This window comes from Rhinatrema bivittatum, chromosome 4 (genome assembly GCF_901001135.1).
Source record: "Rhinatrema bivittatum chromosome 4, aRhiBiv1.1, whole genome shotgun sequence".
In the NCBI taxonomy this organism is placed as follows: domain Eukaryota; kingdom Metazoa; phylum Chordata; class Amphibia; order Gymnophiona; family Rhinatrematidae; genus Rhinatrema; species Rhinatrema bivittatum.
In genome coordinates, this window is record NC_042618.1 from 67,088,480 (window position 1) to 67,107,624 (window position 19,145).

General features: G+C 44.2%; 1 protein-coding gene across 4 annotated transcripts in view; it reads left to right on the plus strand.

The window, feature by feature from the left end:
• Positions 1 to 19,145, plus strand: part of DLGAP5 (DLG associated protein 5) — a 214,075-nt gene that overhangs the window by 43,050 nt on the left and 151,880 nt on the right. For all 4 annotated transcript variants that reach the window (XM_029598267.1, XM_029598268.1, XM_029598266.1 and 1 more), the window contains exon 8: positions 16,740 to 17,032. In XM_029598267.1, coding sequence (XP_029454127.1) covers positions 16,740 to 17,032 — 293 coding nt within the window. The remainder of the gene's footprint in view (positions 1 to 16,739; positions 17,033 to 19,145) is intronic.

Here is a 19,145-nt window from a genome sequence, read left to right on the forward strand (position 1 = left end):
TCCACCTCTACAGGAACTCCACCTTACGGTCAAAAAGAGAGTTCTACGCTCAAAGAATTCATGACCTCGTTTTCGACACTAAAGCACTATTCTCCTACGTTTCCGAACTCACACAAACTAGCGCCCCATCTATTCCTAACGACCAAGCACAATCTAAAGCTGACGAATTGGCATTCTTCTTCCAAAGCAAAATCTCCAACCTCTTAATTCTCCTGCCCCCCCAGCCCTACCTCTTCTCCCAGCTCCTACTATCTCCCAAATAAAGGGATTTCTCTTGAATCGTTTGAAGCTACTACCGCCCTGGAGATTCACACTCTATTAAAGAAAATGAAACCCTCTACCCATCCCTACAACCAAATCCCAACAAAACTACTCCTGCTGGTACCATACACCATCTCCAAACCTCTGGCCAATATCATAAACTGCTCTTTATCACAAGGAATCTTCCCAGACGCCCTAAAACGTGCCTCTCTTAAACCTTTTAAAAAAAAAAAAACGAACTTAGGGCAGAAGTTATTGGGTTCCTTTGGATCTATCGCCAATCTACCTTTTGTAGCCAAGATCATGGAAAAATTAGTCAACTCTCAACTTTCAGATTATCTTGAAGATCACAAAATACTGCACCCTACCCAATACGGATTCCGTAAGGCACTAAGCACCGAAACCCTCCTCATCTCTCTGACAGACCACCTCATCATGGGTTTAGACAAAGGACAATCCTTCTTACTAATTCTTCTTGACCTCTCGGCGGCTTTCGACACCGTAAACCATTCCATCCTCCTCAACCGACTATCTGACATTGGAATAACAGGAACTGCCTTCAGATGGTTCAAATAATTCCTCAGTAACAGAGGCTATAAAGTCAGAATCAACAATAAAGAGTCTCCTCGCATCAATTCCTCACTAGGAGTTCCTCCTTGTCCCCCACTCTCTTCAATATATACCTCCTTCCCCTGTGCCAGCTGCTAACTAACCTAAAACTAAAATACTTCCTGTATGCTGACGATGTGCAAATTCTGATCCCCATAACAGAATCCATTACAAAAACACTCAAGTACTGGGAAAATTGCCTCCGAGAGATCAACCACCACCTCACTAACCTAAACCTGATACTCAATTCAGCTAAGACTGAACTCCTCCTCATTTCCCCGGACGACAGTGATACCCCTTATAGGTCACTCACTAACACCTTTGTCACCCAAGCAAGAGATCTGGGAGTATTAATCGACAATCGTCTGAATTTAAAAACATTCATCAACCACACAACCAAGGATTGCTTCTATAAACTGCAGGTACTAAAAAGAATTAAACCACTTCTACACTTTCAAGACTTCAGAACTGTCCTCCAAGCCGTCCTATTCTCCAAGATAGACTACTGCAATTCCATTTTGCTAGGTCTCCCTGCCTCCTCCATCAAACCACTTCAGATGCTTCAAAACACGGCGGCCAGAATCCTGACAAACTCTTGCAGAAGAGACCACATCTCTCCCATCCTCAAAAATCTACACTGGCTACCAATACATTTCAGAATTCTACACAAGTCCCTCACCATCATCCACAAAACCATCCATAGCCAAGCTCCTCTTAACCTTCAATTCCCACTCAGACTACACACTTCGTCTAGACCTAACAGAAGCCTACAGAAGATCCCTGCACGCCCCCCCAACCAAATCCACCCATCTAGCCTCCAGAGAACGGGCCTTCTCTACAGCGGGACCAACCATTTGGAATGGTATTCCCCCTGAACTCAGACAAGAACCCTGCCTGTTGACATTTAGAAAAAGGCTTAAGACTTGGTTATTTAAACAAGCCTTTCCCTAAATTCACTGATTCGCCATAGCTATCATTACTGAACATTCAGCACACTGCAAATAATTGTTTTTTGTCTTTGAGTTACTTTATGCTTTGTCTTCTTCTTCCCCCAGTTCCATTACCCATGTTTCATTGTAACGTTTGCTTCTCTTTGCTATGTTAATGTTTAAGGTTATTATACTTCTGTTCTCTACACAAACAGAAGAACCAGCCATCCAAGGACGCTTTTGCTCGCCCTTGGAACTCAGGCCTACTATATGCATATCCTCCAATACCGCTTATCACCAAGACGCTGGTGAAGCTACAACAGGACAAGGGGTCCATGATACTCATAGCCCCGTATTGGCCTCGACAAGTATGGTTTCCCACACTGCTAGACCTTTCAGTCAGGGATCCAATACGCCTGGGAGTAGCTCCCAATCTCATCACTCAGGATCAGGGTCGGTTGTGCCATCCCAACCTCCAATCCCTATCCCTGACTGCATGGATGTTGAAAGCTTGATACTACATCCACTCAATCTTTCAACTAATGTTTCTCAAGTGCTCATAGCTTCACGCAAACCTTCCACAAGAAAGAATTATTCTTTCAAATGGAAAAGGTTCACTTTGTGGTGCAAGCAAAACAATATTGATCCCTTCACTTGCCCCACAACTTCTCTTCTAGACTATTTGTACCATCTTTCAGACTCTGGTCTTCAGACTTCATCAATCAGAGTACATTTGAGCGCAATCTCAGCTTATCATAACAAGATAGGAGATGCACCTATATCCACTCAACCTCTCGTCAGTAGGTTTATGAGAGGTCTAACTCACCTTAAACCACCAATTCGGCCTCCAGTCACACAATGGGACCTGAATTTGGTTTTAACAGCATTGATGCATTCTCCCTTTGAACCCATACATTCCTGTGATTTTAAATTTCTCACATGGAAGACTATCTTTCTTCTAGCCATCACATCAGCTAGAAGGGTTAGTGAGTTACAAGCACTTGTCACGTATGAACCTTATACAAAGTTTCTCCATGACAGAGTGGTTCTCCGAACACACCCAAAATTCCTTCCTAAGGTAGTTACAGAGTTCCACTTAAATCAATCCATAGTTCTACCCACATTCTTTCCAAGACCTCATTCTCACCAGGGGGAAAGAGCTTTACACACCTTGGACTGCAAACGTGCATTATCTTTTTATCTGAATCGCACTACGTCCCTCAGAAAATCCAATCAGCTTTTTGTATCTTATGATCCCAACAAGCCGGGTAAAGCAGTGGGAAAGCATACTCTATCCAATTGGTTAGCAGATTGCATACAGTTTTGCTATGAAAAAGCAGGCCTTCCTCTCCAAGGGCGAGTAAAGGCACATTCAGTAAGAGCAATATCAACCTCAGTAGCACATTTTCGTTGAGTGCCAATCATTGACATCTGTAAAGCAGCAACATGGAGTTCTCTTCACACCTTTGCAGCGCATTACTGTTTGGACAAAGAAGGACGACAAGATTCAGCCTATGGACAATCTGTGTTAAAGAACTTGTTTCCAGTTTAATCCCAACTCCTTCTACAACCAACCTGCTGTGATCTTCGGCTGCATCATTTCCTCAAAAATGCATTACTGCTACCTGCATGGACAATGACTCAGCCTGTAGCTTGCTAATCACCCATATGTGAGGACTAGCATCCTGCTTGTCCTGGGATAAAGCAAAATTGCTTACCTTGTAATAGGTGTTATCCCAGGACAGCAGGATGTAGTCCTCACGAAACCCACCCGCCACCCCGCGGAGTTGGGCCTCAGACTTTTATTATTTTAATTTGCTAACGCTTATTGCTACATACCAGACTGAAGTGAGACCCCTGTGGCAGGGAATATCATGGCATGCCGGGCATGCTCAGTAGCCCCAGCCTGCCAGTTAAAAGCTTCTAGAAACTTTGCCAGAAGTTTTCCTGCATTAGGGCTCCATGAATGACGTCACCCATATGTGAGGACTACATCCTGCTGTCCTGGGATAACACCTATTACAAGGTAAGCAATTTTGCTTTTTATCTGTTCCGGGTGAGAGGTTGGCGGTTAGGTTTTTGGGTTCTAACCCTCTTTGCCTTTTTAAGAAAAGTTTGGTTGTTTAGGCTTGGGTACAGGTCAATACTGAGGAGCTGCAGGTGGCACTCTCGTCAAGTAGCAGTACCCAAAGTTCTATGTTCTCTGACTCAATCTGCTGGTAGGAATGCACAAACCACTGGTCTGGACTGATCTATGGTATTATATGAGTGAAAATTCGCAGGTAAGAACCAGTTTTCCTTTAGTGTGCCCTAACAGGACTTAATGCGCCCTAACGAGACTTATTTAGCAATGAGTTAAAAAGTGTCAATTGGGAGAGCAGTTTGTTAGCCAGACTTATGTTTATGCATTCCCATAGTTGTTTGTGTACCAAGGTTGCAAGGTGGTATTTGTGGGGGGATGGCCAGTGCCTGGTAACAAACATAAGCAAACAGTTGATATAATAAATATTTAATACCATCAAGTTTCTAGTCAGCAAATGCAAAAGCATGTATTGCAAATGCATATTTTGAATTTGCCAATCCCTTTGTATTTTAGGAAAGGGTCCCTGGCATTTGGTACATGCATACTTCTAATTCTCCTGGTGTCTGTGTGTTTGGCGGCGGGGGGGGGGGGGGGGGGGGTGTTGGTGACTGGAGTGGATGTATGGGGTGGTGGGTGGGAGAGAGTCTGGTTGGGGTGGTGACTGGAGAGAGAGGCAGCCTGGTGTGTGTGGGGGTGACTGTGACTGGGGTGGCAATATAGGTGACGGGTGGGAGGGAGACTGATTGGCATGATGAGTAGTGAGAGAGGGTGAATGAGGTGACAGACAGATTGGTTGGGGTGGTGACTGGTGACAGAGAGTCAACCTGGTGGGTGTGGGCAAGGTGACTGAGAGGGGAAGTGACTGTGGTGAATATATGGGGTGGCGGGTGGGAGAGAGTCTGGTTCGTGTGGTGACTGGTGAGAGAGAGGCAGCCTAGTATGTGGGGGGTGACTGGTGAGAGGGGGAGTGACTGGGGTGGCTATATGGGGTGACAGGTGGGGGAGAGACTGATTGGATTAGTGAGAGGGGGTGAATGGGGTGACAGATATGAGAGAGAATGGATGAGTTGGTGACTAGTAAGAGAGAGGCAGCCTGGTATGTCGAGGTGACTTTTAAGAGGAGGAGTGACTGGGGTGACTATATGGTGTGTCAGGTGGGGAAAAGAAACTGGTTGAGATGGACTATTGAGAGAGATTCAGCCTGGTATGTGGAGGGTGACTAGCAAGAGGGGGAGTAACTGGGGTGAGAGAGAGACTTCTTGGGGTAGTGTCTGGTGAGAGAGAGACAGCCTGTTGTGTATGGGGTGGGACTAGTGAGAGAGGAAGTCACTGCAATCACTGTATGGGGTGATGTGGGAAAGAGAGGCAGCCTGGTGTGTTTGTGGTGGGGACGTGTGACTGGGGTAACTGTATGGGGTGACAGATTACCCCCCACCACACACCAGGCTACCTCTCTCTCTCGCCCTCCAGTCATTGCCCCAACCAGACTGTCTCCCACCTGTCACCCCCCCACCCAAACACAGACTCACTACAGGGGAATTCAAAGTATGCATATTCCAAAATGCCAGGACCCCTTTCCTAAAATATAAAAGGATTGGTGAGTTATAAATATGCATTTGCATTACATAATTTTGCTGACTAGAACTTGATGCTATAAAATTACATCTCTTGTTTTACACTTCTTGTTTGTTTTATTATTTATTTATTTTTATATACCAACATTCATGTAGGGATATCATATCGGTTTACAAAGGGCAAATATCCATTTAAAAACATTTGCATTTCAAATATTAAAGATATAAATACATAATTTCTTAATAAAATAAAAAATGGTAAAAATTTAAAATTCTGAAATTAAACTTTTAAAATTAGTAAAAGCAGCAGAGATATGTAAGTCATAAAAATAATAAAATCGAAGAAGTTTATTGAAAGGCTTGCTGAGACAACCATGTTTTTACGTCATTCTTAAAAATGTTAACGTTAGCTTCCATCCTCAGGTCTTGTGGTTACCCCCACAAACACCACCTTGCAATCACAGCAACACAAACAAGTAACTAAGGAGGCAGCCATTTGGAATGCAGAACCATATCTCTAGCTGACAAATTCCTTCCAAATTGATACTTTTTAACTGATTGGTAACATTTTCAGTTAGTGCGCACTAACTCTGAAAGTAGGAAATCACAAAATAAATATCTCCCGAACCATTTTAAAAACGAAATTTAACAGATGATAACCTGAAATGAAAACAACATGAAAAAGAAACAGTGCACATCCCTAATTTGCTCAGCATGCTGTATAACACTCGTCAACACGAGGTCCCTTTTCAGTCTCTCTTTCTGTGAAGCTGCAGCATTGCAGTTGGTGAGCTAAGTTGTGGCCTTTTTGGCCCATTTTGGAAAACTTTACTGTTTTTGCTTTAACATGATTTTTTCGCTTGCGTTCAGTGCCAGGTCCCCCTCTGTCCTCCCCGTAGTGCTCCTAGTCAGGATTATCATCGTCTATTGGTAAGTTTCTTTTCACAGTTGATTCCCCGTGGTGGTGGTGGTGCTTCAGTGCCCACTGGCCTTCAACATTTGCCATCGATTTTGACCCTGCTTCCCATTTATTTTGTCCTCTCATGGCCGCATCTGATTTCAAGCGATGCTTTCAGTGCCAAAAGGACCATGTCCATCACTGACCCACATGATGAATGTGTAGTCTGCTTGGGGGCATCGCATGATTGTCTGGGTTGCCACAAATGGGCCAGATGACTCCGAAGGGACGTTGTCATGGTCTCTATAAGATGGATTGCCTCTTCGGGCTGGAGAAAACTGAGCCATTGGCATTGAAGGACCATGGAGCCGCACTGATGGACAGTGAGCCATCAACATCAGTGGGGCTGTCAGTGTCATCGGCTGATAGGGGTGCCAGAGACTGGCCACAGTCAAGGATGTTGGATTTCTCGTCATTGGCCTCAGCAGCGGGGAAAGACAGTGCCGAACATCTAGGGAAGCCGAAGAAGCATCTGCACCGGTCCCTGTTGATGCATGGTGCCAGGCACAGGGAAGCGTCAGCTCATGCACTGATGCCCCAGTAGGAACCCCGCGGTAAGGAACGCCAGTCCTCAGTTGTTGCTGGGGGTCTGCGACAGTCTTCATCAGTCCTGATGCCAGTCACCAATCCTCCTCTCAGTTCCAAAGAGGATCTGGCCACTCCTTCCTCCCAGTCGGTGTTGGTAACAACAATGTTTGAGGCGGCGCTTGAGTGGGGAGTTCAACTGGCCGTTGTATGGGTGATGCAGGGCATCGGTCCTGTGGTACTGACAGCATTGGCATTAGCACTGTCTGTGTTAAAGCCACTGTTGGAGAAGCTCCATGCACTCATCGATGCATTACCGATCCTGCTGGTGCTCGTCGGGGCACTGCAGCCTCCCCCTGCTGATATGGTGGTTAACGTTTCTTCAGAGGAGAAAGCTCCGTGGTGGAGACGCAGATGCCTGTAGTCCAGCTCTACCAGTGCCTGCGCCGGCCCCTCTGGATGAAGACTGAGCACCTAGGGCCCCATTCCCTGTCAATTTCAGTGAGAGTGAGGGCCCTTATGACTCCTGGGGGGGGGATAACCCTTTGAAAGTCTACTCTGAGGGTCTCCCCCTCAGAACCTTCTCCAGAAAAGTGAAGAAAGTCTTCTCTGGGGGACTTAACCTTCACAGGATTTGTGAGGGCAATGGCAGAAGTCATCCCATTTCAGTTATTGACAGAGGAGGATATCAGGCACAAAATACTTCAGTTCGTGGAGCATCCTCAGGAGATCGTGGTTGTCCTGGTACACGATATCCTTAAGGAGTTACTGCTGAGTATGTAGGAATACCCTCTCAAAGTGCCTCCCGTGAATAAGAAGACTGTCTGGGTTTACCTTGTCCAGAAGGCTCCCAGGTTCAATAAGTGACAGCTTCCCCACCAGTTGGTGGTGGTTGAATCCGCTGTCAAGAGAGCCAGGCGGTCTCTGACCCATTCCTCAGTGCCCTTGGGAAAGGATCACAGAGCAATGGATACTCTTGGGAGAGGTTTTTCAGGGGCCCATGCTCATTGCCCACATAGCTTCCTACAATCTCTTCATGAGCCAGTACTTGTGGGACATCTGGAAGCAGCTGCAGGAGGTGGCCGAGCAGCTGCCTCAGCAGCAGCAGTACACCCTCATGTTGCTGGTGCATAAGGGCCTGGAGTGTGGGAAACATGAGGTCCGAGTGACCTACAATATTTTCGAGATGACATTTGAGAGTTTCTGCAGCAAGAATCTGCGCCTATTCAATAGAACCTTGGAGAGGGAAATCATGCCGCAAGATTGGAAAAAGGGCAGTTGTGGTCTTCTCTCACAGAAGAGGATGGAAGCTACTGGCCGATTAGCCTGACCTCTAGTGGTGGGAAAGGTTTTTAATGGAGAACCTGCTGAAGGAAACAGTAGTAGGTTGCATGATCTGAGGTAGCATGATTTTACCAAAGGAAGTGTTGTGGAGTTTTTGGTTTTTTTTGACTGGTTGACTTGAGAATTAGATCAAGAACGAGCACTTGATCTGGATTTCGGAGGGTCACGTGATGTGGTAGCTGAGAGGACGTGTTCCTGCCTAGCTCCTGAACCACCTCGCTAATCGCGTTTAAATTGACCGCGCTAAATCGGAAAAGATAGAGTGGCTGATATACAGGACTGATGTCTATGTCCACAATTCGCTCCCGGGGCAAATATATACCCTCGATGACAACTAAAATTAATTTAAAAAAAAGAGAGAAAAATTGCGGGTTTTGGTAGCTAAGATGGCGGCCCGCGCCGGATGGTGAGTCTCCCTCCCCTTGCATGCCCCTAACTCTAGCCGACACGAGAATCACTTGCCGCGCTACCACCCCGCTTAGAGATGATCGAGACGAGGGTTTTAGAAATAGAAGCAGCAGCTACTTCCACTAGCACTAAGATGGCCGCACAGGACAAAGCTTTACAAACATTACAGCTAAAAGTGGACGAGCTTGAAAATCTTTCTCGTCGGGACAATTTACGATTTCTGGGTTTTCCAGAGCAGATCGAAGAGCATTCACTGTGTTCAATATTGGAGGCTTGGCTCCCAGAAGTGTTAAATTTACCGCATCTCCAAGGCAAGCTCGTGGTGGAATGAGCACATAGGTTGGGGATACAGAAATCGCCGTCAGGACACCCGCGGTTAGTTATAGCAAAAATTCTTAATTTTGCACATAAAGCCGAAGTTTGGTGCGCCTCTCGATCGAAACTGGATCTACAGTACCAGTCGCACCGTATACGGATCTTTCAGGATTTCTCGGCCGCAGTATCGGAAGCAAGACGCGGTTTCTCAGCGATTTGTACGACGCTCCATAATCGCGGAATTAAATTTGCTTTACTGTTTCCAGCGAGATTGCGGATATGGAAGGATGATCAAACACGTACATTTGAATCCGCTTCACAGGCCAAGGAATTTGTAGATGCCATGGCTTCATAGGAGACTGTTTTGGCCGGGTTTATACTCAAGGTCGGCGACCTTGTGGTAGAATGAGCGGGCACAGTAAAAGATTCCAAGCGTTCGGAGACTGTAATCATCATATTATACAAGAATTTTATCGGGAGCACAATACTTACCGGTCATCGGGCCGGACTCCTATGACGTGACTTGGCCTTCCTCTGAAACGTTCTTTAATATTAAAGGACCAGGTTGGGGAATATCTTTCTCTAGCGGGGAAACACCCGCGTGCTGACAAGACTTTATGTGAGTCATAACATTCATTATTGGTCTAGGTAACCCAGTAAAGTTTCCGCGGACTTGATAAACTGTTGACTGACTTCACTCTGAAAGAGTCCATATTGTATGTTCCTCATGTTTGTTATTTGTTGTGTTATATTTCAGAACTTCCAATATAAAAATACTTGGTTGTCCTATTTCATGTTGTAGGCTACAAAAGAGATGTTTAGGGACTAGGAGTTAAATTTATTAATACTGCCTGAATGGTTAATAGGGGCTGCTCGAGTTTCTCGGGTTGAATTTAGGGCTCTAGCTAGGCTGGAGGTGGGTGGAGGGGTGGGGTTAGGGGCGCATCAGATCGTGGTCTCTCATCCCTTCGGGGACATTAGGGGAAGTGAGTAGTAACAGGATCTAGGGGAAGTAAGCCTAGATATCTTGAGGGGTTGGAGGGGGAGGGAAGAGTTTGGGGACGAAATGGAATTGGGGGGGGGGGGGGGGAGTAGAGAAAATGGGAAAGAGGTTGGGGGTGGGGGGATGGAAGAAGGGAAATATTTCATGACAGCGGATGCAAGGCATTGTTCAATAATCATCAATTTTTCATTAGCAATTCTCATTCTGGGAGTAGGAATGGGGGGGGGGTGGGAGTCTCAGCTGGGAGGGCTCTCTCTTGGAACTGTTTATTCTTTACTCTTACACTACCACACTTCTGTTAACTCATGAGTAAATCTACAAGATTTGTGTCATGGAATGTGTGTGGGATGCACTCTCCAGTTAAACGCACCAAAATACTTTCATTGCTGAAGAAAAAATCAACCATGGTGGCTTATTTACAGGAGACACATCTCTCTCCTTCCGAACACGCTAAATTACGCAGAGATTGGGTGGGAGAGGTGAGAGGGGATTCGGCCACCGTGAAATCGACAAGAGTGCCTATTCTAATACCTAAGGGTCTTCCCATAACAATTATTAAAGAAATTGCAGACCCACAAGGTAGATATATCATTCTGGAGACTGAATTATATGGTCAGACTGTCGTACTTTGCAATGTATATGCACCTAATATATAAAATTCCAGTTTTTATAGGGGATTATACACTCATTTACTTCCCTATCTCAACGATGTCCTGATCTTGGGAGGCGACTTTAATACAATTCGCAATGCTGAATTAGATTCTTCGGTAACGCTTCGTCCTGAACGATCCATGGGTCGTGGTCCTCAATTATTGGAAACAACGTTGCACTTGTTGGATGCATGGCGGGTTTTACATCCTCTGGATCGAGACTTTACCCATGTGTCGCGAGCACATGCCTCTTTCTCGAGACTTGATTACTTTTTAGTGAGCAGACACATATTTTCTCGGGTGTAGGATGCCGGTATTGATAACATAGTTATTTTGGATCGACTTTCAGTTATTGGACACTCAGACCCTGAGTTCGCATTGGCGTTATCCATATTTCTTAGCGCAAGATGAAAAGTTTCGAGACTATTTGAGGGCTAAGTGGGCGGATTACGTATTACTTAACTAGGTACACGTTGCTCAGCCCTCATTGTTTTGGTATACTGCCAAGGCAGTTCTCCGAGGAGATATTATCTCTTATGTGTCACATTGCCGGAAGGTCATTGACAAACAAATTTTGTTAGTAAATCGACAATTTCTAAAAGCCCGATTGTCATTGGCCAAAACTGGGAGTAGGGAGGCTTGGCTGGAATATCGTTCTCTTCAGGTGGCCCTTAATTCCCTTTTACCCCAAAGGGCGAAAAAGAGTTACACATACTATAAATTCCACTTGTATCAGTACAGTGATAAAACGGGAAGGATGATGGCTAATCTCATTAAGTCGGCCCGGTCAAGTAGGTATGTCCCCGCGTTAAGGGTCTCACCCACTGAAGTAGCCCGAGACACTAAATCAATTCTTCAGGGATTCCGAACTTTTTATTCTAACTTGTATACCGCTAGTGGGGGAAATGAAGCAGCAAGCGAGCAATTTTGCTCTGGATTGTCTTTACCTCGTTTATCGCAACTCCAATTGGAGAGGCTAAATCAACCCATAACGGCACAAGAGGTCTGTTTGGGAATAAAACAATTGCGAAACTTTAAAGCACCGGGACCCGATGGTTATACCACTGAGTTTTTTAAATTAATGGGTGATCTGATAACCAGTTCCTTGGCCGCGGGCTTTACTGAATTGATAACTCTGGGTCAATTTCCTCCTCATGAAAATCTGGCATTAATTACACTCATACCCAAGACAGGTAAGGATCCCCTCTTACCAGAGTCTTATCGCCCGATCTCCCTGTTAAACTTGGATCACAAACTTTTGGCTAAAATATTGGCAGATCGCCTAGCCCCAATAATACGTACTCTTGTTGGTGATCACCAGGTGGGATTTGTAAGAGGGCGCTATGCTTTGGCAAACATAAGGCGGGTGCTGACTGCCATGACAATGTGTCATCAAAAGGACATTTCTCATCTGGTTATTAGCTTCGCCGAAAAGGCTTTTGACAGAGTAGAGTGGCGGTATTTATTTAACATTCTGGAAAGGTTGGGTTTTTCGGGTTTTTTTCTTCAGGCGGTGCGCTTGTTATATACTGATACTAGAACAGTTATATTGTTAAATGGAGTCAGATTGGAATCTTTTGTAGTAGCGCGGGGAACCAGACAGGGTTGCCCACTATCACCCTTATTATTCATACTACAACTGGAGCCTCTCCTGCTAGCGATTCATCAGTGTCGCACGATACGGGGAGTTCGGTTTGGTTCTCGTATATTTAAGGGCATGGCCTTTGCTGACGACTTATTAATGTTTGTTACAGAACTGAAGGACTCCTTGTCCTCCTTGCTTCATTTGATATGGTCCTTGGAGTATTCTCAGGAATGAAGTTGAATTCAAATCTTCCGTGATAGCATACCTGTCGAGCCTACCGGCAAGCTGGCAGGATGATTTCCCCTTCACTGGCATACAGGCCCTCTTCGTTATCTGGGGGTATGCATCCCAATAGACCCAGAACAGATTTATCAGGTTAATGTACCTGGCCTATTGCAGAGCACTATCGGCAGTCTAACTAATTGGCGCAGCTTACCCATTTCCTTGTGTGGCAGGATAAATCTTTTTAAAATGACCATATTGCCTAAATGGCTTTACTTTCTCCAGAATGTACCACTAATTTTGAAAAAAGGGGACCTACGAAAGTTAGACAGTGTAATGTGACAGTTTCTTTGGAAGGGGGGGGGGGGGACACCCCGTGTTCCCTTGACCTGGTTGAAGACTAAGTGGGGGAGGGGCGGAATGGGAGTGCCTGACATGGCCACTTATAATTTGGCGTGTAACATGAGGATAGCCAGGGATTGGATGCTGGATAAAGAGTCATATACTTCCTTATATTCTGAAAAAGCTTTGGCTCCATTAGCCCCAGCTTATGTGCTACAAGCTAATTCGGCTCAACTCCCATCATTTCTCTTACATACACCACTTGTAAGCCCAATTAGACTGACATGGCGGCGAGTGACGAAAACACTGAAGATCCCAGCCAGATGTGCTTATTTCCCTCCGGTTGGAGGGAATGCAGATTTTACACCGGGTATGCAGACCTCAGGTTTCCAGACTTGGCGGACTAAGGGTGTCACACACTTGGGTCACCTGCTTAACTCCGAGGGAGAGGTCCTTTCTTTTCAGGACTTTCAAGTAATTTATGGCCTGGGGGGCACTCACACGTTTTCTTATTTACAAATTGGGCATTATTTGCGGTCCATCCCCGGGGGAATATAAAAATCCCTCAATATTTCCCTCTCTAGACTGGATATTTCGGTTTGAGGCACCTGTGGCACCATCTTTATCATTTTACTATGCACAATTACGAAAGTGCTTGGAGGGAGATGTATGTGCAACTTTGGAGTCACGCTGGAACAGGGATGGAGCGTTTGTAGTAACTCAGAATATTCTTAAATTGTGCTTTCGACGTGTAGCCAGGCTCTCGGTCAATATGTATTACCGAGAATTGCAATTCAAATTCTTGAGTCGGGCGTATGTGTCACCCCAGATAGCATTCCACCTTAATATAGCACCCTTGGCAAGTTGTAGTCGTTGTGGTCATGCCAAGGGCACTTTGTCACATGTATTTTGGTCTTGCTCGCCGATACAGCGCTTTTGGCGGGTTGTAACTGATTATTTAGCCAACTTGCTGGATGTAGCATTTCCTATTACCCCGTTATGGTTGCTGTTTGGATGCATATCCCCAATACGGATCAGAGACCCTGGCTCGCGCATGCTCCTTCGTAAGGCTTGCCTGGTGGGGAAAAAAATCATTCTTTCTGAGTGGCGCACACCTGATGAGCCAACTTTTTGGGCCTGGAGAAATAGTTTACATACCATGATGTCAATGGGGAATATGGCGTCGCGAAAGTCACCACGTGCTAGGAAGAGTTTTCTGATGGTGGGGCAACTTTATATTCAAGCTCTCCCACATCGTCTCCGCAGTCTTCTAATTAATGATTGTAAACTGTACACATGGATTGAGAATTGTACTTATTGTCAGTGCCGTTTACCTTATGCATGGGGTGGACGGGGGAGGGATGGGGAGTAAACCTGTGAGTTGTTATATGTTGGACGCCTGTCTGAGGAGGATTAAGAATCCAATCAGCCTCAGTGTTGTAATACTCTGTTGTTGTTAAAATCAATAAAAATCGTTTAAACATAATCTGGATTTCAGCAAAGCTTTTGATCGGTCCTGCATAGGAGACTTATGGTAACATGGAAAGCCTGGGAGGTGGTCCCAATGGACAAATAATGGCAAATGGTGGTAAACGGATCCTATTCTGAGGAGAGAAATAAGTGAAGTACCTCAAGGATCAGTTTTGGGGCAGGCCTCTTCAATATGCTTTTGAATAATATTGCAGAGTGGTTAGAAAGTAACTTTTTTTTTTTTTTTTTTTTTGGTCTTTTTTTCAGATGATGCTTAAATCTGAAAGAAAGTGGACACACTTGAAGGAATAGAGGGAATGGGAAGTGACTTAAAACTCAAGGAGTGCTCAAAAGTTTGGCAGCTAGGTTTCAGTGCCAAGGCGTGCAGTGTCATGTTATTTAGGTTGTAGAAATCTAAAGGTGCTGTATGTGATGGGGGAGGTGAAAGACTGATATGTATGGACTGGGAGAGAGACTTTGGGGCAATAATGTCTGAAGATAGTGAATCAATGTGACAAGGTGGTGATTAAGGCCAGAAAGGTGCAGGGTTGCATAGAGAGGCATAACAGCAAGAAAAAGGTGATTTATGTCACTATTAAGGCCTCACTTAGAGCACTATATTCAGTTCTGCAGACCACATCTTAGAAAAGACAAAGGCAGAATGGAAATGGTCTACCAAAATGATATGGGGCTCACATAGAAAGACACATTAAATAAGATTGGAGGACTTAAATATGTATACCCTAGAGGAGGAGAGAGACTGGAGGAATCTGATATAGACTGTATTTAAAAGATATTAATGATTCATATGAATAAAACCTTTTCAGATAGAAAGGAAGCTGTAGAATTAGGAATTAAGATATGAAGCTCCAATGGGGCAGGCTGAGGACATTGACTCTAACTATATAAATGTAATTTTTCTGAATGCGGGGAGGGGAGTAACCCATTCAGAATAGCAATTACAAATTTTAATAGCTTGCTGCACAGACTGGATGGACCATTTAGGTCTTTATCTGCCTTCATTTACTATGTTACTACCGCAGTAGGATCCAGGATCCTGTCTGGGAAAAGGCCCACATTGGTAGTGGTGACAGTTTGAGGAAGGGAGAGACAAGTTTGGGAAGCCATCCAACATGCATTCCCATGACCTTTTGAAGTACCTCTAGAGATTGGCATAACTCCAGCTGAAAACCCTGTACTGAAGGGGGTTTCTCCATTTGTGTCTATAACAATAATGGTTAATACTGGCCTTTTCTGACTTTTACAGCAATAATTCATCACTAAAGGGTATAACATTAGAGAAAGAAGAAACATCTACAGTATAAAATTACATAGAATTAAAAATAATTATTTTCAGGTGCTTTTTGTCTCAAAACAAAAGTAATTACAATAATTGTCATGTATCGGATTTGACTGCAATTTTGTTTTGGGAGGCTTGTAACAGGAGACAAAAAATATTAAATCTTTTTAGAAAAAAAGAGAATTTGCTTTAGTCTTCAAGAGTTTCCTGTATTCAATATGTGACTAAGCAGTAAGATAACCCATGACAATTCTGACCTATGTAGGTAGTTTTTGATATACAAGTAAATAGCAGTCTAGGAGAGGAGCCTGAAAGATGGATAGATTAAGATCAGTTTATCACTGGTAGCAACTGCAGATAAGCTGGTCACAAGTGAATTGCATTATGCCTCTTTAGGAATAACTTGCTGAGCTGAAAAGGAGACCTTGGTACAATGGCATTTCAAGTGTCTGTTTCTGTAGTCTAGGCTGTTGCATTTGGATGGCTATTAGGTGTGTTTGCCAGTTGATGAGGAAATGAACTTTAAGGGCAATTTACCAAGTCATTTACACAGGCAAATCAATGGTCTGAAAACTAACCCCTTAATCCAGCTAAAAGAACACACACAGCGTTGGAAAGCATGAGAACTTTTATTTTTAATAAGGGGAGGAGTTTGGCCGGCTCAAAAAATAACACATGTATATTTGAAATTTCAGTCTCTGTATGTTTTCTTTAAAAATTTTACATGCTAAAAAATCGGCCATGTAATTTTCAAAGGGGACAATATGCATGTTCTTTACTTTTTGAAATTTGGTGCAAAGTTACTGGGTGAAAAGTACCTGCAGGCTTAGCACTAAAGCAGTTTGAAGTTTGCCCCCGAAAAGCTGCCTTTTAATTAAATGAGACATGAGATATAGGGTCCCTGTATTACCATGCAGCCATAGGTAAGACACTCCCATTTGAAAATAAATTCTTGTCAATTGCTATATTGCTATATTGCTTTACCGAATTCACTTTGTTTTAGGCATGCTGATTTGTTTGTCTGTATAATCGTCTGTCTCACTGTAAACTGGATTTCATATGCAATGGAAATTTTCACAGCTTTTCTTTGTACTGTAATAGTTTAGATCCACTTGTGTACATTAATGGAACTGTTCTTTTGTTGGTTTCATATTTTCACAGAAACTTTCCCACAAACCAACTGACAAAATATTGATCCAACTAAATAGTGAAGAATCGATGGATGACTGCAAAAATCTGATTCAACTGCAAGACTCTTCAGTGGAAATGGAAAATGTTCCTGTGAAAAACCTGCCACCTTCTGTTAATGAAAGCAAAGGGTCTTTTGCACCCCCCAATTTTATATTTCAACCGCTGAATGATCTATCATCTTTCAAAGTACAACCAATGACACCTCATAGGGCTAATGCATTTCTGACACCTTGCTTCACCTGGAGTCCTGTAAAAACTGAAATGTAAGTTTTGAGCCTTTATTTCTGGTGGCATTTGTGTAATTATAGTTGTAAATAACTAGATTTGAAAAGTGTACTCCATGGAATATGCAATTTCCAAAGGCATTCTATACCTCCGGCACTTAATCACCAAGGACAAAATGCAATCACCATTATATATATAATTAATTTTTTTTTTTTGAGGTTGTAGATGGCAGGAGTACATGGTAAATTTGCCCACCCCCCAACATGCAGCTCATTCACACCCCCCCCCCCTCACCTGCTTCCTCATCCTGGCACAGTCAGTTTTCTTCTCTACTTCCCTCGTCCCACTCACCTACCTCCCTCTGCTCTTGCACACAGACAGCTGGTCCCAGACACCTGCCCTAGGCACAAGCATCTCCAGTCAGAGTGGATGCCAGCCTCTCCCACCTGCCTGCTTCAGCTCTACCCAGCTCGTATGATTTCCTGCAAACTGTGACACTGCATGACTGTCAGTGCAGCAGACAGTAGAGCACAAAAAGCACTCAACAATTTGCATGTACATTGTTCTTCCAGTCAGATGCAGCAAACAGGTGGGTGGACCTTGGAGTGCTGCTTATTCTTTTCTCTTGGTGAGTGATACTAGTGGCCAGCTGTCTGTGTGATCTGGGCTGGCCAGGCCTGGAAATGCTGCTGCAACAGACCAAGCAGACAGGTAATAAGTGTCACTGTATCCAATGGGGCAGAGGAATGCTGCTGCCTCTATAAGACCCTTCGCCTCATTCCTGACAGGGTCACTGTCAGCTGGTGCTTTTGAGATACTTTTAAAAAGTATCAGTTTAAACCTTTATTTGTGTTTTAACACTCTTGCTTTATTTTAAAATATTTCTTAATTGTCATCCCAGTCCATAACAGACATCCCAAAGTGATGAACAGTTTAAATCTCTAAACATAAAAGGGAGGAGAGACTTCCTAAACCACATTCATGACCACCAAGTTGAAATATTGTTGAGAATAGCCTAAGTTTAGCTGTCTTGTGGGAACAACCAAGGGTTTTAATTTTTTACAAAAGAGTCAATAATTTGGGTCTAGCCTGAGGTCAAGAGGTAGCTTTTGTTCCCAACTTATTCTCTTATACTAGTCCAGACAAGTGGGTTATACCTCCCTGCAAGTGAAGATGGAACTAAGTTTTATGTGATGTCACTCTCTCAGAACATGAGCTGGTGTAATAATAAACCTTATCAGTAGTTCTATATTCAGCAGCTGCAGATATACCCAGACTAGTGCAGCATTTGGAGGGCTGGAAGTTGACTGTCCTTTTGGAGGTCCCAGTAAAGCCCAGGGAAGTAGACTTGGGGGATAGCCTTTGGGTTCCTGAGACCATGAGAGGCTCCAAAATGCCTGAAGATTGAAATTCTCTAGTCTTGGGGATGTGGCTTATTGATATTTTCTCTTCCCCCTACCTAGTGGCTTCCTCCACTATTGTGGGCTCTGGTCCTGTTCCTCCCTTGTTTTAAGGGAATCTTTGCCTTGAGCTGGAGCTTGTCCAAGGCATGATTGTGATGGCATGAATACAACATGTTTTGATGGCATGTGGGCTCAGGACTGAGGAAATATGTGTTGTACTCCCAGATCCTCCAGTGGCCCCATCTCCTCCTGGCTTCTTTATGCAACGTGAAGGCCAGGAGTAGAGTGGTGTGGGCTCTGTCCCAGCTCTCATGCCTTCAGAACATGTTGATTCTGTTGCTATACCCAGGTCTCGGACTGGCTCCAGCTTCTATAGATCAGATTTCCAAGAGAGGTTGAGAGGGCAGGGCAGTGTTAATCAAGTTAAAAATAATAACTCTAATGTTCACATTGTGGGGTGTGTTGTATTTGGGTTTATCACTTTTAAATAATAATCCGAAGCCCTGTTTAAATCACTTTACAATTTTTAGTCCAGTCATTGTAGTGACAGTTCTTGGTCAGGGTCCATTCACCCAGGACTCCATCCAGAACTTGCAAACATGGGCCCTGAATCTAGGTGTTGTATCATGTGATGACTGGGATTCCCCAGCCCTGACCTACCTGTAGAGCAGAAGATCTGAACCAAGACTTGAACCCAAGTCCCTTATTATGGTGCATTTCCATTGAGCTACCAGACTATCCCAGCCCA